The 26,157-nt window shown below is 45.7% G+C and overlaps 1 protein-coding gene across 1 annotated transcript; it reads right to left on the reverse strand.

The window, feature by feature from the left end:
- Positions 1-7,247: 7,247 nt before the first annotated feature.
- Positions 7,248-15,979, reverse strand: FKBP4 (FKBP prolyl isomerase 4). The gene is made up of 10 exons (XM_045554596.1): positions 15,701-15,979; positions 13,484-13,628; positions 12,912-13,054; positions 11,960-12,080; positions 11,533-11,689; positions 10,807-10,897; positions 10,623-10,706; positions 10,163-10,348; positions 9,371-9,610; positions 7,248-8,035 (listed from the first exon to the last, which is right to left on the reverse strand). The coding sequence occupies exons 1-10, from the start codon at positions 15,803-15,805 to the stop codon at positions 7,928-7,930; spliced, it is 1,380 nt and encodes a 459-aa protein (XP_045410552.1). The 5' UTR covers positions 15,806-15,979; the 3' UTR covers positions 7,248-7,927.
- Between the last annotated feature and the right edge of the window lie 10,178 nt (positions 15,980-26,157).

Below are 26,157 nucleotides of genomic sequence, written 5' to 3' on the forward strand. Positions count from 1 at the left end.
AGCCTTGGCAACAGGGCTCTCTAGGGCTTGACTTGATAACCTTGACCCGTTCCTTTGTTGCCCTGGCGATGAAGATCTCCTCGTCTTCAGACTGTCCATGAGAGTCATATTAATAATCGCAATAACTGACAATTGTATGGTTTCCAACAGTGTTTTTTAAAAAATACCTACGTATTAGGAGTCATGAGAATAATGTGAATTGCGACCAGCATTAAAAAAAAAATTAAATGGAATAGAAAATACCAAGTGGCTTCTGAGTAGTAAGGGAAGTATTGTTTTTGTGAAAACCTTGCTTCAATTGTTTATATGTGTATACTGGCTTATAATGTAAAAAAAATATATTTTATGGTGTATATGCTTTGTGGCCAGTAGTTTGAAAATCACCTTCTGCAAAGTACACTTCACATATTATTTCACGTAATTAGCATGACTACCATGTGAGCTTGTATTCTTATCCCTTTTTTTTTTTGGATGGGGAAAACAGGTTCAGCAAGATTAAGTAAAATGGCAGAAAGGTTGGGTAAGGAGGCTGCTCAAACCAGAATTGTTTGATTCCAAACCCCAGGGCCTTTCTGTCATTTACTGCCATAGTTCTAGTTCAGAGGAAAGCCCTCAGGCTGGAAGTGAGGGCTGCCAGGATCTGAATCAGCTCTGCCTTATGGCCCCCCCAGTTCAAAGTTCTTGCCCCTCTCTCTCACCTTACTGTGTAGCGTAGATAGGACTATTACTCTCCATGGCTGGTTTCTTGGGGATACTTTCCATGTTGAATCCAGTCCTGCCTTTCTTTGGGGTTCCTCATCAGTCAGGGCAATATGAGTATTATTTATGAAATACTGTAGGTGCTCATTGTTTTTCAGGTTTAAGTCTGCAAGGCAAGGCTGATTTACACATGATCTTTCAAAAAAAAAGGGTATCTACCTGGGGTTGTTGGTCCTACTTTCTATGTCTCCAATAGTGAGAGAAGACTGAAGGGCAAGAACTTTTTGCTTAGGGGAGGGGAAATGGCAGATTTTGTTGCAGAGGTCCCAATGGATCTGACAGCCAGAGATGATGAGAAGATGAACAGCTCAGTTCAGTTTAAACAAATACTGAGGCCTGACGCTGAACTGCTTACAGGTTCCTGTTTCTAGTGGTGTGCTGTGGGCATGGCCAGGTCTGTTCAAAGGCACTGGGTCACCCTTTGAATACATTATCTCATTTATTGAGGGGCTGGATGCTACCTCACCCTGAGTTCTGCCACAACTCTATTAAATATTCTCTCAGCCTAGCTCAAATCCTAAGCTTCATATTAGGTTTTAAAGTGTAGAAAAACAAAAACCAATTTTAAAATGTTTACCTCTAAAGTTAAATAGTTTTGAATTATGTTTTTATTTCTTCGCTTTCTCTTTTTTCAGCTCTCGGAATGAAATTGTAAGAGAAATAAATAACTCAGGACAAAATAGAAGAGGATCACCCTGCTTTTATCACCAAGTGCCCTGGCCTGACCCAGTTCTCTAAAATCATACCCAGACCCAGTACTCCACAGTGCCTTAATTTTATCTTCTTCATTGTATGGGCTTCTTGTTCTGGATCTTTCTGTGCCAGAAGGGGGATGTTTGTTTGTAGAGTACGTTTGCCGTGGATGTCATGTCATCATGATCACAACTTCTATACTATTCCTTTGGGCTTTTGTCAACAGAATCTAAATAAAGTTAGAAAGGGAGGGACATAGATCTCTAAGAAACAGCACACAAATCATATCTTTCTATGCCTGACATTCATGGTAAGTAAAAGCCATGACCAGGCATTACAGAGCCATGTGGACAGATTCCTGGCTCCACAGAGAGCACTCCTGCTCTTGGCCCTTTCTAGTGGGATGGCTGGTAAGTCTCTACTGGCACTGTCTAGACTCCATCTTGGCTAAGCTGAGCACTCTTTGAGCTGGTTTTTGGCTTATGCCCCAGAACTGTCCAACCAGGCTACCTTCTTGGTTAGATGACATGGATATGGTTGTGTGGGTGGTGTATTATTTACAAACCAGACAAACAATAGCTCCAGTAGAAGCTTCCATGACAGGGGATTGGCGGGGCACGGGGGTTGGTTAAACTGAGAAGCATTTCTAGGGAGATTCTTTCCACTTCATCCTCCAATAGTGGACAGAGTACCCCTACCCTAGTTGTGTCTACCCACAGTGCCCAGGTAAGATACAGGGCCTTCGAAGCTTGCTCAGCACATGAAGCCTAGAGTATCATCACTCAGGGGCAGGGCCCAGGCCTTCCTAATGGGCTCAGTTTGACTTATATAACCATTCCCCTTCCCTCTGTCATTCCCAGTACATCTTAGCATATTAGTTTATTAAAAGTCATGAAGTACAGAAAGCTGTTTCTCAAACTTACTTGACCTAGAAATTGGGCAGAACAAGTGTGGACAGCTCTGCTCTGAGTGAAATGCTGTTATTCAGAGCTCCACTTTGAGTCTCATCCCTGTCCACAAGTTTGGCCTGATCAGAAAGGACCTCCAACTCCAGAAAGCTTTGATCCTAGAACCTGCCAGGGTTGTCTGTTCAAGACTCTACTGAAGGATGAGAAGTTCTGTCACTGAAGCTTAAATGTGAGGAAGTGGGCTTGAAACACAAAAGATGAGGAAGGTGTTTTGGAACTAGATAGAAATGGTGGTTGTACAACATTGTGAGTGGACTAAATGATACTGAATTCTTCACTTTAAATTGGTTACTCTTTTAAAATTCATTTCTACAGATGGGGTCTCTGCTGTGTTGCCCAGGCTGGTCTTGAACTGCTGGCCTCAAGTGATCCTCCTGCCTTAGCCTCCCAAAGTGCTGGAATTCCAGGGTGTGAACCACCATGCCCGGCCTGGTTAATTTTGTTTTACTTAAAAACGTGAATTTTAAGCTGGGTACCTGTAATCCCAGCTACTTGGGAGGTTGAGGCAGGAGAACTGCTTCAGCCTAGGAGTTTGAGGCTGCAGTGAGCTACGACTGGGCCACAGCACTTCAGCCTGGGGTTGCCAGACACTTGGGGACAGAACAAGACCCCGCCTCTAAACAATATTAAATGGGAATTTCACCTAAAAAAATACAAAAAGAACCATTTTATGTCTGATGCCCTTCTAAGAGTGGAATAGTGACGATTCCAAAGAATGAACATGCCTGTCTTGGGGGTGAGGGATGGGGTATGGCCAATACTCTGCTCTAGCCAAAGGACCCAAGAAGTTCATGAAGACATTGCTTTCTTTTTTTTTTTTGAGACAGAGTCTCACTTTGTTGCCCGGGCTAGAGTGAGTGCCGTGGCATCAGCCTAGCTCACAGCAACCTCAAACTCTTGGGCTTAAGCGATCCTCCTGCCTCAGCCTCCTGAGTAGCTGGGACTACAGGCATGCGCCACCATGCCCGGCTAATTTTTTTTTCTATATATATTTTAGTTGGCCAGATAATTTCTTTCTATTTTTAGGAGAGACGGGGTCTCGCTCTTGCTGGTCTCGAACTCCTTACCTTGAGCGATTCACCCGCCTCGGCCTCCCGAGTGCTAGGATTACAGGCGTGAGCCACCGCGCCCGGCCCTGACATTGCTTTCTTGATCATCCCTCCTAACAACCTTTCATTCTTTCTTTGCCTCTCAAACTGGTATAATGATGTTTAATACATACTAAATTAATGTTGATTTCATAACTGGGGAGAGTTGGTACATCCACTTTATTGGGGGTTGGCAAGCAACTGGGGAAGTATAGCCATAAGTCAGCAATGACAACTTCCAGAAAGATGAGTTTTCCTCTTTTTTATTTTTTATTTATTTATTTTTTTTTTTGAGACAGAGTCTCACTCTGTTGCCCAGGCTAGAGTGAGTGCCGTGGCATCAGCCTAGCTCACAGCAACCTCAAACTCCTGGACTCAAGTGATCCTTCTGCCTCAGCCTCCCGAGTAGCTGGGACTACAGGCATGTGCCACCATGCCCGGCTAATTTTTTCTATATATATTTTTAGCTGTCCATATAATTTCTTTCTATTTTTAGTAGAGACGGGGTCTCGCTCATGCTCAGGCTGGTCTTGAACTCCTGAGCTGAAACAATCCACCCGCCTCGGCCTCCCAGAGTGCTAGGATTACAGGCGTGAGCCACCGCGCCCGGCCTATTTTCCTCTTTTTTAGAATGTCTGTTGACTCTTAACGTTGGCTTTATTCAGTACTGCCCTTAGTTCATTGTCATTGCAACTTGAGTTATAACATTCTGAGGTGTTCTGCATTTGGAAAGGGAAATTAGCCATCAGGACGTAAGAGGAATAAGGCATGAAACGTTCCACTGTTTATTTTCCAGTAAGGATTTTCTAAAAAAGGCACTACTTTTTGCTAGTCCTGCCTAGAGTGTCTTTCACATATTTCTTGTCCAATTGAAATGGGATACACAATTCTCCAGCTTTTACCCTCAGGGAGGTGTAGCTGGTGAAGGTGAATACCAAGTGCATTGGAGTTTTTGGGGCAGGACTGGTCAAGCCTTGCAGAGTTTTGTCCATGGATTCTGATCTTTAGCCTAAATGACATGAAAAGCCACTGAAAGTGATTTAAGTAGTTGGATGAACAAGATTTGAATGCAGTGCAGAATGAACTGCAGGTAGGGCAGGAGAGGATGCAAGAGAGGAGTCTTTTGCAGGACAGCAGGGTGGAGTGCAAGGTGATATTGCGGAGGGGGTGTTGGTAGGATGGAGAGAATTTAGGATATAAAAATTTATAGAACATAATGTTGGACCAGCACTAGGACAAGATAAACTTCATTTTTTTCCCCCCAGAGAGACCACTTGCAAATCTGCAGTTAACAGCTAACAGCACTGGTTGCTACTAATTTTCCTTATTCAAGCACATTCTCTGTATATAAAGATTTAAGAGTTGGTGTGGAAGGTGCAACTGATTGGGAAATGAAGTTGAGCACTGACCCACAGCAGACTTAAGTATGTGATAGGATTGTTTTTAGCCATTTTAACAAAACATCCTACAAGATAGTTTTGGAGTTACATGAACCAAGATTTATCCATCTCTAGTGTTCTACAGAAGTACAGTTAAGTTTTAAATTCTTGGAATCCTACAGAAGCATTCAGATCTGGAGGAGACCTTAAGAGTGCCTTCTTTTTAAATATAAAGAGACAGGGTGGCCGGGCGCGGTGGCTCACGCCTGTAATCCTAGCACTTGGGAGGCTGAGGCGGGTGAATCGCTCGAGGTCAGGAGTTCTAGACCAGCCTGAGTGAGACCCCGTCTCTACTGAAAAATAGAAAGAAATTATCTGGCTAACAAACAATATATATACAAAAAATTAGCCGGGCATGGTGGCGCATGCCTGTAGTCCCAGCTACTCGGGAGGCTGAGGCAGAAGGATTGCTTAAGCCCAGGAGTTTGAGGTGAGCTAGGCTGACGCCACGGCACTCACTCTAGCCCGGGCAACAAAGTGAGACTCTGTCTCAAAAAAAAAAAAAAAAGAGACAGGGTCTTGCTCTGTCACCCAGGCTGGAGTGCAGTGGTATGATCATGGCTCACTACAGCCTTGAACTCCTGGGTTTAAATGATCCACCTGCTTCAGCCTCTTGAGTAGCTAGGATTACATGTGTACACCACCACACTTGGCTAATTTTTAAAAATATTTTGTAGAGATTGGGTCTTGCCATATTGCTCAGGCTGGTCTCACTCTTGGCTTCAAGTCACCTTCCTGCCTCAGCCACCCGAAGTGCTGGGATTACAGGCATGAGCCACTATTTGTTCATCTCACTATTTTTGCAGATGAGTAAAGAGGCTCAAGGCTTGCACACAGTCACATGAACCTCATGGCAGAGTTTGGATTAGTTCAGAGAACTCACCTTCAGTAGACCTTTCCATTTAACTTCTGAACCTTGGTTTCCACATCTGTAAAATGGGGTTAATACCTCCTTTGTAGGATGGCTATAAGGATTAACTTATGAGGCTCTTGGTATAGTGCTAGGCTCACATCATAAGTGTTTAATGAGGGTTAGCTGTTATTGTTGGCTGGAGGGGCAACAGTCAAATTTCAAAATACCAAAAGGACCCAGACACAAACTCCAGACACAGGACGGTGAGGCAAGACCAGCACGAGAGCAAGCAGTGACGTTGAGAGACCTGAATACCCACATTTTAGTCCTGGCTCCGGCACCAGCTAATGCTATATGACTTGGTGAAACTTTTTCGCACAAAAAAGTTATGGAGGAATTTCTTCTGGAAGGACTGTACAAGTATGTGGGTAGGCAGACTACCCCATCACTGTTCAGAAAGGTTTGGAGAACCTACACAGTAGAAGAGGGGTAAGGGCACAAATATGGGTTCTAGCCAGCAGCCAGGACCTGGAGGAGGCTGGGCATGACTGACTTGTGCCACCTGGCTTCTCCTAGGGTCCCGGAATGATGAAGGAGTCAAGGGTCAAAGCACATTTAGAAAAAAGCACAAGCTTTTTCCTGTTAAGGGTGAAAAGGAAGGTGGGTGTGACCACTGTGCTTCACTTTGTTTTCAGACACAGTCTTGCTCTGTGACCCAAGATAGAGTGAGTGGCATCACTGTAGCTCACTGCAACCTCAAACTCCTGGGCTCAAGTGATCCTTCTGCCTCAGCCTCCTGAGTAGCTGGGACTATAGGCATGTGCCACAATGCCTGGCTCATTTTTTCTATTTTTAGTAGACAGGGATCTTGCTTTTGCTCAGGCTGGTCTCAAACTCCTGACCTCAAGTGATCCTCCCACATTGGCCTCCCAGAGTGCCAGGGTTACAGGCGTGAGCCACCGTGCCCAGCCTAGTGCTTCACTCTTACCCTTAATCAATGTAAATGGTATCTGATAGGAGGTGGTCAGTGACTTTGGGGGTTTTACCTTGTTAAGAAACTAAGAATGCACAAAGAAGCCTCTGTGGATCAGACGTAGGCACAAGGAGACAAATCTAACTTAAAAACAAACACGCAATCCCACTCTTCTAGATGTTGATACTTTTCTCTTCCAAAGTGTTAGGGAAGAAAACCAGAGATACTAGAAACCACCAGGCTGCTAGGGCAAAGAGTGCTGGGAACCTGCAGTTGAGGCCACAAGCACAAGTCCCAGCTTCAGAGGCCCTGTGTAGTGGGCTGCTTTCTGCCCAACCATGGTGTCTACATCACATCCTGTATTTAAGTTAAACTTGAGACAATGAGTGACCACTTAATTTTGCTAATACCTATAATGTACCCAGCCACACCTACCCACCAAAGCTGAACAGAAAGGGCTGCCTGACACCCAAGTTTTATTGTTTCCACTTTATTGCTCAAGCACAGAACTTGAGGTGAGCCTGGACCTTCAGCAACGTGCAGAGAAGCTGAGGGGGGTGGAGACACAACCTGGCTGAGAAGGCAGGGGAAATACTGGAAGCAGGTAAAGGGGGTGGTCACCATGACACCAGAAGATACCATTGGCCATACCATCTGGGGTGAGGAAAGGGACAGAGAGAAGTAATGGGCATAGCAGTGGTTTATCCCATGCTCCTAGCACCCACATGGGAGGCCACATGTTTGGAACTGGACTAGAAGGGGGAAAGGATGAGGGAACAGCTGCCCAGGAGTCTCCCTCTCCACCCTGGTTTCACATCAGACCCCATTCCTACCACTCGCCCCCTTCTACCATTAGAAAAATGGACCTAACAAACAGAGGGAGCAAAATAAATTAATGTTCTGATGAGTATGTGCAGATGTATGTATGTTCACGTGTAATGGGTGGGGAAGAGGGAGGTGACACCACCTAAAATTATCCCCTACACCTCAATCCCCCCAGCCCACTCCTTTTCCCCCTTCCCCTCAAAATCACCATCCAGATAGAAAAATAAAGGTCTAATTCACTCAAAATTCTTCAGTTTTTACAAAACTAACAGGGCGGAGCAGGGGAGGCAGCAGGGGAGGCAGGCAGCCACAGAAGGGCTGGGGAGAGGCTATGCTTCTGTCTCCACCTGAGACTGGCTCCCTGCCATGTTGTTCTTCTGCACGTCCTTCATCTCTGTGTCAGTGGGATGGTCTCCTGCAGCTATTTCTGCCTTGGCCTGCAAGGGAGGAGGAGGAGCTGAATTCTCGAGTAAAAAAGCACACAATTTCTACCTGAATTACACGGACACACCAAATATCCTGGATTTGTCCTAAAAGATATACCTGTATATTTTCAAATTATGAATTTACAAGGTCATTCACTAAAATATTATTTAGAACTACGGTTATGTGGTATGGTAGCCACTACTATATGTGACTAGTTCAAATAGATGTGTTTTAAGTGTAAAATACACAATTGGATTTTAAAGACTTAGTCTAAAAAATACATAAATGCAATTTTAAAAAATTATATGATGTAATAATATATATATATTCTTTTCTTTTTTTTTTTTTTTGAGACAGAGTCTCACTCTGTTGCCCGGGCTAGAGTGAGTGCCCTGGCGTCAGCCTAGCTCACAGCAACCTCGAACTCCTGGGCTCAAGCGATCCTCCTGCCTCAGCCTCCTGAATAGCTGGGACTACAGGCATGTGCCACCATGCCTGGCTAATTTTTTATATATATATTTTTAGTTGTCCAGCTAATTTCTTTGTATTTTTTTAGTGGAGATGGGGTCTCGCTCTTTCTCAGGCTGGTCTCAAACTCCTGAGCTCGAACAATCCACCTGCCTTGGCCTCCCAGAGTGTTAGGATTACAGGCGTAAGCCATCTTGCCCGGCCTAACCAAAATAATATTAAAAATTAATTATGTTTATTTTAGCCTTTTTAAAACACGGCTACTAAAAATTATTATTACACGTGTGATTTGCATTATGTTTCCACTGGACAGTGCTGGGTGAGAACACTGAAATACTCAGAATAGGGGAATGGTTAAATAAGATACACTATATCCACACAATGGAATACCATGTAAGCCTAAGAGAGAATGTGAAAACTCTTTGAAACTGATGTAAAATAAACTTCCAACTATTATTATTTGAAAAAATACAATATGGGAAGTAATCGAGTATATTGCTTCTTGTTAGGGGAAAGGGAGAAAGCAACATGAATGTGTCTGCTTGTGCATGTAACATACCAAATAATACAAGAACTGGAAGGACCAGTTGCTTCCAGGGGGAGGCAGACTTTTTACTACCTATCCTTTGTGCAATTTGAATTTAATATTACTGATTTAAACACTTATGGAGGGGTTCCCAGTCCTGACCATACAAGAACCCTGGCCCTATCAGCAGAGGTTATTACTGAGGGAACATACATGCTTCCTTATTGCTCCAGGCAAGAGGGCAACTTCCGGTTTCTAGGGTTGGCACAGACAACCGTAGCCACAAAGAGCCCACACCAGCCGGGCTGAGCAGAGGGACGCCATTCCAACTGTTCCCAATCCTGATCCTCACCTTGCTCTCCTCCTCAGCCAGCCTCTCAAACATGTTGGCATAGAGCTTCTTCTCCCGGGCAAGCTGCTTGCGGATCCGCTGCTGGCACACTGCCAGCTGGGCTTTGGCAGCTTTGTTGCTGGGGTAGAGCTGCAGGACCTTCTGGAAGTCAGCCCGTGCCAGGTCATAGTCATTCACGGCCAGGTGGGCCTCTCCCCGGCGGAAGAGGCCCTTTTCATTGTTGCTGTCCAGTTCCAACGCCTAAGGATGCAGAGAGCAGACAACACAGTGAGAGCTCAGGTCCTGCAGTTCATCTGGATAAGGCCAATTTCCAAAGGTGCCCCTCAGCAGGATGAGGAGGAACAGAAATGGCTGGCTCCAATCTGGAAGAAACATGGCCCGGGGCATTAAATGGAAAGGACCAAGGTCTATAAAGGAAGCTCATTTAGTTCAAGAGGCAAAGAGGTAGGACAGCAGGTCTTTGGATGAAAGAAAAGGACCTTTGACATTTCTGTTCTCTTTAGAATAAAACAGGCAGATAAGACAGAGAGGCTAAGAACCACAGTGGGAGAAAACACTTAAGTAGTTCTTCCCACTCAGTGCTTCCTCCTATTTCTGTGCCAACTGCCTTCCACCACTCAAGCCAAGGTGCTTGCTACTCACATCTGTGCCTCTGGGCCCATAACCTTGGCTTCCACCCATCCATCCACTCACTTCCCTACCCTAGTCACCAAGGGTAAGTTTCAGACATGCTGGCAACTCACCCAACCTTGCCTGGAAATGTTGCCTCCATGCCCTCTATGGAGGCCTCACCTTGTTACAGCTTTCAATGGCGGCCGAGAAGGCCTGCAGTTTCAGATGACACATGGCCAGGTTGAGGTGGGAGGCCAGTCGGAGGGCTTGTGCCTTCTGTGCCTCCTCAATGGAAAAACTTGACTCGTATTCCAGCCAGGACACAATCTTCTTGTACTGTAGCAAAGCTTGCTTGTACTTGCCTTCCTAGAACGGGAGGGAGGCTCAGGCAGCAAGCACAGGTTCAGTAGCAACAGGCTATCATAGCCTGCAGACATCAGTGACCTATGAGCACCAGATTCCAGCCTCCACAACCCTCACTGGCAAGACCAGTGAGCTCAGATACACTAGGTGAAGACTGTAGGTGCCAACCTGTCCACTTCTTGGCAGAAAATAATCTCAGTCATCAGAGGGAAAGGTGGGCTCAGAGCAGCCCTCCCTGGGTGTGTCTGTGTCCTTAGGACAATGACTGTTGGCTCACCTTGAAGTACACAGTGCCCCGCTCTTTCACTATGGTGCTCTGTTCCAGCTTCTCCTCTGAACTCATCTCCCAAGACTCCTTGGCCTGCCACACCCCAGGGGAGAAACAAAGTTGTCAGCTACCCCAGAGTCACCTATAGGGTGGAATCTGACTTCAGGATAGGGAAGACCTCGAACAAACTCACCTTCTCAAAATTCTTGAGGTGTAATTTGTATTTCAGCTCAGCAAATGGTGGGATTTGGAACTTTTCCTTCCCAACACTGCCAAAAGCATAGCTAAAGGGGTAAAAAACTTTGGGTCATCTCAGCAGCCTTTACCCTGTTCCAGGCTGAAAAGGCTTCCTGTCCACTTCCTAGAAAGTACCTTCCTCCCTTTAGACTTTATTCAAATGTTTCCAGTTTGGCAAAATTTTCCCTGACTTCTTCACACAATTAGGCGGTCCCTTAACCTCTTTTATATCCTTCCAATAACTCACAGCTATGCAGTGGTATGATTACTGATTTAAATGGGACCTCACTGAACAATGAACTGAACTAGAAGGCAGGAACAATGTCTCTGAATCCCCAGGAATTTTCAGCAGCTTGTCTGGCACATAGTGGACGTGTTCTAATAAATGATGGCAATGACTGAATGAATTATGGGAGATGAAAATCTTGATGTTGGCAGAGAAGGGAATCTGTAGCAACTATGACTGAAAAGATGAGGCTTCAATCCAAGGAGATGTAGACGACTGTGGTCACATTTCTAATTACACTGAAGAGATCATACTGGTGTGTGTTTGGTGTGCCTAGAGTCGCAGTGAGCACATGGAGGGGAAAGGATACAAATAACCAGTTATACAACCTACTGTGGACATTCAGATCTCTGAACGTGGTTTGCTTGCCTGCTCTACAAAGTGCCCAGCCCTTACCTGGGCTTGAGGTACACAATGGAATGTTCTCCTTTCTCCATGCGCTGAATGACCCTCTCCAGCCCACAAGGCAGATCCAGACTCTCCCCCTCGCCGACCTCAAAGTGGAGTTCACGCTGGTCAAAGAGCTGGTCCTTGTAGTACCCTTCCAGTGCAACTGGCATTAAAGAGAGGCAAGGTACCAGGGGCATGAGAGGGCAGGTGACTGAGGAAGGATGCCATCAGCCTCCCTCTATTACCCCATCACTTCTTGCCCCCAAGATGCTGCTATCTTATTCTCAGACCTGGAGAGATGTAAACAGGGTATGGTCCAACCCTTCATTTTATGGATGAGAAAACAGGCTCAGAGAAGGGAAGTGACTTGCCCAAAGTCCCCCAGGGCCTAAATATCAGAATCAAGATGAAACCCCAGTCTACGCTGTCTCACCCTCCACGACAGCACCCTCGTTGGGCCTGGCATAGCCTTCACCCCGAGTCTGTATTCTGCGGATGATTCCGCCATCTTCATCTTCTGTCAGGTCCTCTCCCTTGAACTCAAACAACTCCACCTGTGGGACAAGAGGTAAAACAACACAATTTCTTCCCATGCTAATTCATCAACAGTGAAATACAAACTTAGTAACTTGTCCAGAGAGTCCTTAGTAACTGCCAGACTAGATCTGACTTCAAGCGCAATCACATGAAGAGTTGGACAGAGTGGCACTTATGCTAAGTTCTCGCGAGCTGTGCTAGTCTCAGCTTCAGTAGAGGTGGTAACGTCAGGCAAATTTAAGTTAATCTCAGGAAAGCAAATATTTGCTACCTGCGCCACTTAATAAAAACATGTTCCAAATAATCCTAATTCAGGCTACTTTAGAAGCCCAATATGGTGGGCATTAGAAATGACTACCATCTCTCAGTAGTCTTCCAGACATTCTTCAAATGTCCACTGATGGGCTCAGCCATCTTCAGACTGAACAGCATCAAGTTCCACCTCCTCAGTGAGGCCTTTCCTCACCCCTTGACCCGCGGGGGAGGCATCTCTCTCTCCTCTCATCTTTGGACCACCAATATTCTGTACTGTCATTTATAACTGTGCATAGTTTCTGACCTCTTTCAGTTAAAATGACAAACTCATCTCCTCCAGGTTCCGCTCTCAAGATAAAGATGCCTCAACCCTTTACTCTCCACTTTGAGTCTGGAGAGGGGTTCATGGCTACCTGCTCCTATCTGGCAGCAGCATGGCTAGCTGCCCTCTCCACTTCTCCTCCTCCGCTAAGGCCAGGCCCTCAGCCTTGGCTACATTGTCTCCAAGAGGCAGGAAAGGCTGGAGGGCAGCCAGGCACCAGGCTGAGATAAAGCCTGGCTCTTTGCCTGGATCTCTGTGGCCGGACACTCACCTCAAACACAAGCGTGGCATTGGGGGGGATCTTTGGAGGGCTGCCTGCTGAACCGTAGGCGTATTCTGGTTTGCAGGTGATGTGGCACACTTCCCCCACCTTCATGGTTGCTATGGCAATGTCCCAAGCCTTGATGACCTCACCTGCAGGTACAGAGAGGCAAACAGGACCCCCTTATCAAGGGCCTGACTCTGGGCTCAAACAGTGTCCCCAGAGAGTGTTACTGCACCACACCATGAGGAAGCTGGACACTCATTAGAAAGGGAACCAGGAGGCAAGAAGTCTGGTTGCATTAAGTCCTGTCTGGTCTCAGAACTCTAACAGATCATTTGACCCTACAAAGGAGTTTAAGAAGCAATGCAGCCCACCCCTGAAGGAGGAGTGAGGTGTTGAAAGGTGATAAGAAAGGGAGACAGAAATCAATATAGTTACAGAATAGTAGAAGAAAAAAAGAGAAACAGAAAGAATAATAGACTATGATAAACCACTCGTCACTGAGCTTGGTTCTGAGAATATGGTTTCTGCTTGTGACAGCTTGAAGCCTATCCTACCAGCCCACTAACCATGCCTACCTTTTCCCAGGTCAAAGGAGAATTTGTCCTTGCGATCCAGACTGGAGTCAAACTTTGTGCCATCTAACAGCCAGCCAGTGTAGTGGACAAAGACTCGGTCCCCAATCATGGGCGTCTCTGTGCCTGTGCCCTCTCGCTTGATGACCTGGGATGAAGCGGGAGAGAGTGAGTACCCCAGGGATGAGGGCAGAAAAGGGCACCAAAACTGCCCACAAGCCTCTGAAGGGAACATAAAGGGCTCTTCCGCTTCCACCCTTCCCTGCCCCTGCCTACTTTTAAGCAGATTCAAGGTACCAACCCTCAAATGATTCTGTTACTAGTAGCTTGGCTAGGAGTGGACTAACCTCCTTGCACCCTTGAGGTACAGCAAGACTTGGTTTGAAAAATGAGACAAAAGACCTGAGAGACCCGAGTTAAAAAGTTTTTACTGTATGGAGATGCTTTTTAAAACTCTCTGGATCTTAACTGTAAAGCAGCGATGATAATCCCTATCTCCTAAAGTTGTTGGAAGATTAAACCGCTAAAGGGCTGAATAAAAGGTTATTATTATCATCAGCAAAGGGGGAAGTATTTATGCTGCATTTCCTTGTTTTTTATAAATGCCGGTGGTCATCTGATCTGGGTATGGTTTGGAGAAAGCAGAACGAGAGGAATATGAGTAACGAAGAGAATAGAACAGTTCAAACAGGTATAAGAAAAAGTCATGTTATAGATAAGCCCAGAGGCTCTCCATTGGCCCCTGAACTCTGACTTGGGACACGAGTAGTCTTTACTGGTAGGACAATAAGTTCAAGGCTAGAGTATTTTCCAGGAACTTTCAGGCTTCTCTTCTTTAGCATTTACAAAAGGTGACACCACGGGCTACCTGGTAAGTTTGTGGTTAACTTGAGGGAAAAACTTCCATGAAAGAGTGGAAAGGGATCTCAAGAAGTAGAAAAGTCAAAAGGAAGGGGTGAAGAATATGAGGAAAGGACTCTTCCTGCAATAACAACCTTGTGTAATATAAAAGCAGCAGGATGATGGAGAGAGGGGGGAAGCCACATGCCTACAGGAGAGCCGCTACAGCAGGCGCACGAGGTCCCAAGTATCTGGGGCAAAGCCAGATGCACTTCTAGACCAGATAAAGGCTTCTTGAGGTCGGTGGCACACGCGTGGAGTTGAGCAGTGGGAAGCCAGGATGAGAAGAAACAGTGGATGGGGTGAGGGCATGAAATGCGGGCTAAGGATTTCGCCATCCTGGACTCTCGGCAGAACCTGCTCTGACCTGTGGCTGGTTGTCCTGACCCAGGTCAAGATGCCCTCCCCCTCGCTCCTCGGACTATTTGTAGTCAAGCAATTACTCAGCAGCAGGCTCCAAAGCAAAGCACCTCCTCCTCACCCCACACCCCAAGCCCCAACTCTGGAGGGCGAAGTGGGGGCGAGGCGGAGGGGAACTACAGGTCCCAGCATGCACCACTCCCCGGTTTTCCCCCAGCAGAGGGAGCGGGCCCGGCCGAACCGGCGGCCCCGCGGGGTTCCGGCGTCCGAAACGGGGCGCCGAGAGAGCGGGGCGCGCCAGAACCCTCCTCGCGACCAGGCCCCGGCGCCGAGCCGCACAAAGCCCTCTGGGCCAGGAAATCACTCTTGGGAGCCGCTCCACCCCCTGGCTAATATTTAACTGCCAGGGTGGGCGAGATCTCGCGCCACCGCCGACAAGGTGGCCCGGGGACTTCCCGGCTCCGGCTGGCAGGGAAGGAGCCGGCAGCTCGGCCCGGGTCGCGAGGTCGGTGGAGGCGAGGGGGCCGACGTCGGAGCAGGCCCGCGCGCCCGGGCCGCCCGCCCGTCCCCAGCCGCGGCTCGCGGGCTCGCGTGCGCCGCGATGGCCGCCCCGCCCCTCTCCGCAGCACCGCGCACGCTGGAGTTGGCGCCGCAGTCTCGGCCCCCCGCCCGCACCCAGGAGCTGCGGGCCGGCGCCCGGAAAACAGGCTTCTGAGGGGCCGGGGGAGGGCCAAGCCGCGGCCTGCGCACCGAGGGCGCCCCCTCCTCACCCCCAAAAGCACAGCCCGGTCCAGGAAGGCGATGCACCGGCCGCCGGTGCACGACCCACCCGGGGAGTGGTCCAGAGGCTGCAGAGCCGGCCGTCCCGACGCGTGCCCGGGCTGGGGGCTCCCAAGCTCGGCGGAAGGACGGTCGCGCTGGGCGCCCGGGGCTCGGCCGCGCCCCGCCGCCGTCCCTCACCTTCAGGACGCCTTCATCTTGCTTGGGGCTGAGGTCCACTCCCTCGAGGGGCAGCGGCGCCGACTGCGCCCCACTCTCGGCCGCCTTCATCTCCTCGGCGGTCATCGCCGCTCGGCGCGCCGTTTACTGCGGGAGCTGGACAGCGGGCGCGAGCCGAGCGCTGCCGGCCGCCGGGCCTGCCTGCCTGCCTGCCTGCCTGCCTGCCGGGCGAGCGGGCGCTGGCGCAGCGGCCGCCGAGTGCGGGGCGGGCGAAGGCTCGAGCGCCTCTCCAACCGGTGCTCGCAGCAGCGGCGGGGTAGGCGCGGGAGCGGGAGTGGGTGGGGAATGCGCTGCGAGGGGGAGCGATTGGTCCCACCCGCCGCGAGGGCGGGGCCGGCAGGAGCTGGAGCAGGAGCGGGGCCAGGGGGAGGGGGTGGAGAAGTTTCTAGAGGACTGCGGCTGCTAAGCCGGTTCGGGCTGTTAGTGCTAAGGGCGCTTTTACGATTTTTTTTTCCCCTGGTTCATTTCTGCGGCTGGCTGCCTGCCCCCTCCGCGTTCTCCCGGGACCCTCCGACTCTGGGGATCCCCCCAGCGCTCTGCCCGGGAGCTCCCCCGCCCGTTTCGCGCTCCGCCTGGATTCTTCCAGATACTTCTGGGTACACGACATCACTCCCGAAGCGGGCCTGCCGGCCGCTCACGCCGGCCGCGTGGGTTGCGGCCCGCGGCGGGGTCCCGGGAGCGGGCTGCCGGATGTGCGCGGCGCGGGAGCAGCCGTGAGCTGTGGCGGCGTGGCCTCCCAGCTGCGCTCGCGTGCAGCCCTCGCGACCTGGGAGCAAGAGGACAAGGGAATTCAGGTGGGGAGAGAGTGGACGGCGGCTACCCGGTGCACAGAGTGGGGCGAAGCAACTTCAGTTTCCCCGGAGCCGGGGAGACCCAGCCACGGCCAGATGTTCCGCCTTTAGCTCCTTAAAATGCTCGGAGCAGCCGATTTGCAAGAAATGACCCGCCGAGCTAAGGACTCTTTAAAAGGGGCACGTATTAAGGGGACCTTCCCCGTCAATAATAAAACTGCTGTTTCGGTTAATGCTGACAATAATGGTTTACAACTCACGAAGGAAGGCGTTCCGTTTTATTAAAGGTCCACGAGAAGGAATATTTTCTTGTCAGTCTTTGGTTCCCAAGTGTTTGGTGACCGCCGGCGAGTTGGGAGCGTAAGTGGTGGGTCCTAGTTTGTGGCTAGTTACCTTAACAGTGGCTGGTTGACCAAAAGAGCCTTCTAGGCTGGGTCTGATTTGTTCAGTGCTTACCACCAGTTTGGTGTCAAATAGTTATTGGCTGAATGAATTTTTATTCCAGTAATAACATTTTCTTGGGAGCTCTCACTAAGTGCCGGGCACTGTGCTGTTGGACGCAAACGACCTCATCTAGGTAGGTAATTGAAAGAGCTGCTGGAGATGAAATTTCAGTATCACAACGGGATTATTTATTGTCGTTCCTTCTGAGAAAACTTGACTAGAAGGTGATGTGGAAGAAATAAAACCGTTCTCTCCAGCAATTTGCAGTCTAAATGAGTTTAGCCACAACTAAGAACTGTCTCATTAGGTGGCTGGAGATACCTTCAGAGGATGTAGGGGAGGGGGTTTGCTTCTGTAGGGTTAAATCTACTTCTTTTTTACAGAAGTGATAGTGCCGAGGGTCACCCAAAGTCCAAGAAACCAGGATGGGGGAGTGCTGGCTTGCGGGATGGCAGTTTTCTCCTGTGGTTGGCTTACGCACCTGCTGATTCTCCATGTGTGGTAGTTTCTTTTAATACTAGGGCCACTTGTTTGGCAAAACAAGTCGGGATAAAAGAGTTCACCTATAGAGTAATGCTCTTCTGCGTCTTTTTCTTCATTAGAAGTAGACAGTGTTGGTCCAACTCCTTTAATTATGTTCAGCGCGTACTGATTGAGCACTTGTATAAATGTATAAGGACGTAGTGGAAAGAGCATGAGTTTTGGTGTAAGGAAAGGGTTGGGTTGCCCATGTGCTAGCTGTTTAATTTGGGACAGGTTACTTAATCTTTAAGTCTCAATTTCTTGTCTATAAAATGGGGCTAGTAATATGTGTAAGTGAGGGTGATTTGATGGTTAAAAGAGAGAGCATGAATGTATGGTATCAAGCACCATGTTAGCCTCTAAGCCAGTGGTTAGTAAATAATGGTCATTCTGATGTGATAAGCACTGTGGCGGAGATGGGGACAAAGTGCTAAGAACAACAGAGGTCTGTGAGGGCAATACAGTGGAAGAGCCTGAGGCCAAGGTTCCCAGTGAGAAAGCTCTATCTCCACTCAGTGAAGCAGTAAATGACGGGGCCACAGGCATTGGGGTCTTGAATCCTGGAGGAGGAACTTATTGTTTCTAGAATTTTTCCTGGTTGTTTACATTATATTTTTCTGATGGTAAAACTCACACATACTCACTGTAGAAAGTGCACAGGTGTTTTATTCTCATTCCTCCATCTTCTCACCCCTTCCCCAACCCATTTAAATTGGTTTTTTTTTTTTTTTTGAGACAGGGTCTCGCTCTGTCACCCAGGCTGGAGTACAGTGGCATGCATGATCATAACTCATAGCTCACCACAACCTTGAACTCCTGGGCTCAAGTGATCCTCCCACCTTAGCCTCCAGAGTAGCTAGGACCATAGGCACATACCTCCATGCCCATCTAATTAAAAAAAAATTCTTTTTTTTGTAGAGACAGTGTCTTGCTATGTTCTCCAGGCTGGTCTTGAACTCCTGGCCTCAAGAGATTCTCTCTTCTTGGCCTCTCAAAATGCTGGGATTACAGAAATGAACCACTGAACCTGGCCTAAATTAGTATTCTTATTAAACATGTCTAACAGGTATCACTCAAAAATTCTTCCCAAATTTCCCCTTTTTGTAAGAGGAAGAGAGCCCACTTTTTATCATCCACCTTACTCTGTAGGTGACTCATGCTGGGTCTAGAAGCTTTGTTATTGCCAGAATGAGCCTCTCTGAGTTTACCTGGCTTATCTCCCCAACTCTGAGCCCATCTTTTATACATGAAAACCTTTTGTTGGCCGGGCACGGTGGCTCACGCCTGTAATCCTAGCACTCTGGGAGGCCGAGGCGGGTGGATCGCTCAAGGTCAGGAGTTCGAGACCAGCCTGAGCAAGAGCAAGACCCTGTCTCTACTAAAAAATAGAAAGAAATTATCTGGCCAACTAAAATATATATACAAAAAATTAGCCGGGCATGGTGGCGCATGCCTGTAGTCCCAGCTACCTGGGAGGCTGAGGTAGTAGGATCACTTAAGCCCAGGAGTTTGAGGTTGCTGTGAGTTAGGCTGAAGCCACAGCACTCACTCTAGCCTGGGCAACAAAGCGACACTCTGTCTCAAAAAAAAAGAAAACCTTTTGTTTTTACAGTTTTATGTTCTGAGCTTCTTAGGCTGCCAGTGCACTTAACATTTAAAAATTATATAATTCAAAAGAATGTGAGATAAGTATGTGTGTATAAATATGTGTAAATACACGTATGCATACACATGTTATACAGCATACCAACACAATGAAATTTGAGAACCTACCACCCAACCTAAGAGTTAGAACGTTACCAATATAATTTGTGTTGAAAATGTAATGCCAGAAAATGTTACATAATTTCCTGGTACTTTTGGTGTCTATTGATTGAGAAAACACAAATAATGCTGACCAAAAGAGCTACTCCACATTTAATGAAACATTTATTTATTTTAGTGATGATAGCTCCATTTTCATACAATTTTAAAATAGTAGGCCTCTATGTGAAGTCTGTACATGGTGCAGACCTGGATAGTGTAAAGTTTAAGCTCACAGGCTCTGGATTGGATTCACTTGGGTTCAAATGCCGGCACAGGCTGTTGATTGGGTTTATGTAGGTTCAAATCTCAGCTCATAGGTCAGCTGAGGTCACTGTCAGTCTTTGGGCAAGGTTTCCTCATCTCTAAAATGGCAGTCATGATAGTACCTAATGCATAAAGGTTTTCTTTGAGGATTAAGTAGTTACAATGTGTGAAGTACTTAGAGCAGTGCATGGCAGATAGGAAGTAGGTATATGTTAGTATGTGTGCCACATCTCTTCATCAACCTCTTTATTACTGGAATATGCAGTTGAAGACCTGGAGGTCTCCAGCCTTGAGATCGAGCACCACTGTGCTAGAGAGGGCTTTGTTCTCCAATTCCAGAGGAGTGCCTCTCTTCTGATACTAAATCACAACTGTGCCTTTTGCTCTAACGCTTGATTATGAACTTGACTGTTTAACTAAACAGTAGCTTTGCATGATGATACTCTGTCATTCCAAGAAGACTGGGAGCCCCTTGAAGGTAAAGACTTGGTTTTAACACTTCCTTGGCCCCTTGCATTATCTGATCTCCTTGAGGGGAGGGGGATGGGATATTTGTTGATTGTCCTGATGAAAGAAAGGTATTTTTCCTTCTGTTTTATAAAATCTGATTTCTTGCTTCAGACAAATATATATATTTTTGTTTTGCTCTTACGGGAGATAAAAAGCAGTCAGTCTTCATCCTACTGTATCTATGGGTACACTGCAATTTGGCTTTGGCCTCATTCCTCAGAGAGTCAAATAGCCAAATGTCTATTTCAGCATTATTTATACCTTCTTCGAACATGTGTGATCAATAATCATGTGTTTGTCTAGGTTATCATCGTATCTATTAATAATTAGCATAACTAGGACATGGATTGTCATTTGGGAAAAATAAAGTGTTCCCTTTCGTTGTCCTCAGCTGAAAGTAAACATGTATTTATTTATTGATTTTATTGTTTTTAGACAGGGTCTTGCTGTGTTGCCCAGGCAGATCTCGAACTCCTGGGCTCGAGTGATCCTTTGGCCTCAGCCCCTGCCTCCCTACCCCAAGTAGCTGGGATTACAGGCTTGAGCCACTGCAGCTGGCTAAACATGCATTTAATATCGTAAATGTGTGCTGTAGTGACCATAGGAGCTACCCAGCAGTTGTCATTTCTTAGAAATTAAGAAATTATTGTTCCTTCAGTGTAATGTCAAACTTCTATGATCAATCTACTAACTCTTTAAAACATTTTAGTTATAATAGTATTAATAATAAAAATTTATGAGAGTTTGGATTTATTGTCATATCCTAGAACTTCATTCTATGTTGGTAATAGTCAGCTTTAGTCTAATCAAATATTGACTTTAATATTTATCCCTTCAGCATTTAGCCAAAATATGTACTCAGAGCATCTCTGAGTTTAGCCCTTCACATGGGCTGCATAGATGGGTTACGTAGCCCTTCTTTCTACAAGTTGCCTGTTCTGGGGAACTATTCTGGTATTTCCTTGGGTTCACCCTCCCCATGGGGAGAAAGGTTGCTGGAAACCCTGCCAGGGGTGGGGATTCTCACATAGATTTCTGGATAGAACAGATCTATTCCTGGATAAACTCATACACTTTTGGGGAAGAGGGGTATCTTTTTTTTTTTTTTTTTTTGAAGGGGCTCTTGGTTTGCCAGAGGCTTCGTCGATCAATTACTTGGCACCCAAACCATCCTGTCTTTCTTTCTTACGGGAAGGGAAAGAGAGAACATTGGAGAACATCCCTCAGCCCCTGTCCTCAAGGCTTGCCCCCACTAATTTACACTTCCTATAAATGGCCAGTTAGTGTAGATTTAGTGAGAACCCACTAGGTTCCAGGGTCAGCAGTAGAGGCTGTTGGGTGCACAGTCTGTGACAGAAGTAACCTTCCCCTAAGGAGCTTGCACATACCCAGGCTGACCAGTGTGGCATAGAGGGTTATTCTGGCAATAATAATTTGAACCACCCTGATCAAGATACAGAAAATTCCAGCACCTGACAGTCTTCCTCACATTCCCTCCCAGTCAATGATCATTTCCGGGAGTAACTGTTCCGACCTCTGTCATAATAGATTAGTTTTGTCTGTTTTCAACATCATTCAAGAGGAATCATACAATGTATACCCCTTTGTGACTGGTTTCTTTCATTCCGTATTATGTCTGTGAAACTCATCCATTTTGTTGTATATAGGAGTAGTTCATTACCTTTAATTGCTTTATAATATTCCACAGCCTGAATATACCACACATTATCCATTCTGTTGTTGATGTTATTGGGGTGGTTTCCAGTTTTTGGCTGTTATGAATAAAGCTTCTATGAACATTTTTGTACAAGACTTTTGATAAACATAAATTCTTGTTTAAGTTTGGTATATGCCTAAGAAATGGAATTCCTAGGTCATAGTTTTTTCTTATATTTAGCTTTAGTAGATACTGCCAATTTCCCAAAGTTGTGGTTATCAAGTTATACTCCCACCAAGTGCATATGAGAGTGACAGTTGCTCCACATTCTTGCCAAAATGTGGTTATTGTCAGTCCTTTTAATTTTAGCCCATCTGGGAATGTAGTGCTATGTAATTTGTATTTTCTCCATAGTTAATGAAGTAGCACTTTTTCATGTACTTATTGGCCATCTAGAGGGCCTCTTTTGTGAAGTACTTGTTCAAATCTTTGGGCCATTTGAAAATATTTTACTGTCTATCTTTTGTTATTAATCTGTTGATTTCTTTATATATTATAGATAAGGTTTGCTTTGACAGTTATATATTAATAATGTAAATTAATATAGTAATCTTATTCTGACTTGTGGCATGCCTTTTCACTCATATAACAGTATTTTTAATGGACAGATATTTTTAATTTTAAAGAAGTCCAATTCATCAAATTTTTATTATATTTATTTATTTCTATGGTTGGTGATTTTTTTTATGTGTGTCCTGTCTTAAAAATGTTTGCCTATCCCCTTGTCGTGAAGGTAATCTTTTTTTTTTTTTTTTTGAGACAGGGTCTTGCTCTGTCACCCAGGCTGGAGTGCAGTGGTATCATCATAGAACACTGCAACCCCAAACTCCTGGGCTCAGGTGATCCTCTTGCCTTAGCCTCCTGCATAGCTAGGACTACAGGTGCATACCACCATGCCTGGCTTGCTTATTTATTTATTTATTTATTTATTTATTTATTTATTTATTTATTTATTTATTTATTTATTATTTATTTATTTTTTTTTTTTTTTTTTTTTGAGACAGAGTCTCACTTTGTTGCCCGGGCTAGAGTGAGTGCCGTGGCGTCAGCCTAGCTCACAGCAACCTCAAACTCCTGGGCTTAAGCGATCCTACTGCCTCAGCCTCCCGAGTAGCTGGGACTACAGGCATGCGCCACCATGCCCGGCTAATTTTTTTTTCTATATATATTTTTAGTTGTCCAGATAATTTTTTTTATTTCTATTTTTAGTAGAGACGGGGTCTCACTCAGGCTGGTCTCGAACTCCTGACCTCGAGCGATCCACCCGCCTCGGCCTCCCAGACGGCTAGGATTACAGGCGTGAGCCACCGCGCCTGGCCTTTGCCTGGCTAATTTAAAAAAAAATTTTTGTAGAGATAAGGTATCATTATGTTGCTCAGGCTGGTCTTGTACTCTGGGCCTCCAGTGATACTCCTGCCTTGGCTCCCAGAGTGCTGGGATTACAGGTGTGAGCCACTGCACCTGGCCTTTTTAAAAATTATTTAAAAAAATTTTTTTTGTTTCATCTTTTGCATTTATGTATATGATCCATCTCAAATTCATTTTACAATGGAGGTAAGGAGTTACAGTTGGATGTACAGTTGATCCAGCACCATTTATGGAAAGACCATCATTTCCCCTCTGAACTGTAGTGGCTCCTTTGTAATCTACCAGGTGTGACCATATATTTATGTTTCTTTTGGTCTCTACTTTGTTCCATTGGTCATAATCTGTCCTTGTGAAAAATACTTCAATATCTTAGTTGCTGTGGTTTTAAAATAAGTTTGATATCTGGTAGTTGAATCTTCTAGCTTTGTTGTTTTTCAAGATTGCCTTGGCTGTTCTACATTCTTTGTTTTTCCATATGTACTGTAGAGTAATCTTGACAATGTATATAAAAAAAAGCTGGGATTTTGATTGGGATTCCATTGAATTAGGGAGGTTTGACATCTTGAAATACTGAATCTTCTGATCTATAAAGGTGATCTATTCCTCCATTTATTTAGGTATTTTTTAATTTTTTTCTCAGCAATGATGTATGGTGGAGTAGTGTGTAGTGTGGAGGCCTTGCACATCTTTTATTAGATTTATTCCTAGGCATTTTTTGGCTTTGGTACTATTATAAATGCTCCTTTCAAAAATTTATTTTCTTTTTTTCTTTTTTTTTTGAGACAGAGTCTCTCTCTATCCCCCAGGCTAGAGTGCCATAGCATCAGCCTAGCTCACAGCAGCCTCAAACTTCTGGGCTCAAGTGATCCTCCTGCCTCAGCTTCCCGAGTAGCTGGGACTACAGGTGCATGCCACCACGCCTGGCTTCTATTTTTAGTTGCCTGGCCAATTTTTTCTATTTTTAGTAGAGACAGGGTCTCCCTCTTGCTCAGACTGGTCTCCAACTCCTGACCTTAAGTGATCCTCCCCCTTAGCCTCCCAGAGTTCTGGGATTACAGGTGTGAGCCACCACGCCTGACCCAAAAGTTTATTTTCTAATTATTTATTGCCAGTATATAGAATCCCATTGATTTTGGGGGAGTGATTTATTTTAATGGTGAAAAAATATACATAACATAAAATTTATCATTTTAACCATTTTTAGGCTGCTAGTTCAGTAGCATTGAGTATATTCACATTGTTGTGCAACCATGCTATTAATTTTTTCCATTTATTTTTTATTTGTATATATTCATGGACAATTAATTTTTAATACCCACTGTATTGAGGTATAATTCACACGTGTTTAAAATTTACCAATTTTAGGTGCACAGTTCAAGGAGTTTTTTTTGAGACAGATGTCACCCCGTCACCTAGGGTAGAGTACAGTGGCATCATCATAGCTCATTGCAACCTCAAACTCCTGGGCTCAAACAATCCTCCTGCCTCAACCTCCCAAGTAGCTGGAACTATAGGTGCACCACCATGCCTGGCTAATTTTTAAAAAATTTTTGTAGAGACAAGATCTTGCTATGTTGCTCAGGCTGGTCTTGAACTCCTGCCCTTAAGCTCCCTCCCACCTCGGCCTCCCAAAGTGCTAGGATTACAGGTGTGAGCCACTATGCCTGGCCAGTTCAATGAGTTTTGATAAATATGTCAAGACACAGAACATTTCCACCATCCCCAGAAGGTCACATATGCCCCTTTACAGTGAATCCATGCCAGTATTCCTGTCTGGCCTTGCATCCACAGACTTGCTTGCTTTCATTTATAGTTTTGCCTTTTCTGGAATTTCGCATTAAAGAATTGTACAGCACGTATCTTTTGTGTCTGACCTCACTTAGCATAGTGCTTTTGAGATTCATCCACGTTGTTGTCATGTGCATCAGTAAGTTCTTTTTTCTTGTTGAATAGTACTTCACAGCATGGATGTACTGCAGTTTATCCATTTATCAACTGGAGGACATTTGAGTTGTTACCAGTTTGTGGCTAGCAGAATGAAGCTGCTGGAATATTCTTGTACAGATTGTTTTGTGGAATATGTTTTCATTTAACTTGGATAAATACCAAGGAAAAGGATGCTGAGTCACATGATAAGTACACGTTTGACCTTATAAGCAGTTCCTAAATTGTTTTCCAGGGTAGCTACACCGTTTGGAATTTCCACGAGCAACACATGAGAGTTACGTTTGCTCTGCATCCTTGCCAACACTCACTAGTCTTTTGATTTTAAACACTCTAGGGGGCATGTAATATTATATCATTGTGATTTCAATTTGCATTTTCCTAATGAATAATGATGTTGAGCATTTCTTCATTTTTTTTTTTTTTTTTTTTACCATTTTTATGTATCTTCTCTGGTGAAATGTCTGGTTGAACCTTTTACCCATTAAAAATCAGATTTTCGGCCGGGCGCGGTGGCTCACGCCTGTAATCCTAGCCCTCTAGGAGGCCAAGGCGGGTGGATCGCTTGAGGTCAGGAGTTCAAGACCAGCCTGAGCGAGACCTCGTCTCTACTAAAAATAGAAATAAATTATCTGGACAACTAAAAATATATATAGAAAAAATTAGCCGGGCATGGTGGCGCATGCCTGTAGTCCCAGCTACTCGGGAGGCTGAGGCAGTAGGATCGCTTAAGCCCAGGAGTTTGAGGTTGCTGTGAGCTAGGCTGACGCCATGGCACTCACTCTAGCCCAGGCAACAAAGTGAGACTCTGTCTCAAAAAAAAAAAAAAAATCAGATTTTCATATATATAAAAATCATATATATATATGAGATAGGCTGAATAATGGCCCCCCAAAGATGTTCACATCCTAATCCCCAGACCCTGGGATGTCTTACCTTACATGGCAAAAGAGAATTTGCAAATATGATTAAACCAAGGATCTTGAGCTGGGGAGATTATTCTGGTTGACCTGGGTGGGTCTTATATAATCACAAGAGTCCTTATGAGAGGC

This window comes from Lemur catta, chromosome 6, assembly GCF_020740605.2.
Source record: "Lemur catta isolate mLemCat1 chromosome 6, mLemCat1.pri, whole genome shotgun sequence".
Lineage (NCBI taxonomy): Eukaryota > Metazoa > Chordata > Mammalia > Primates > Lemuridae > Lemur > Lemur catta.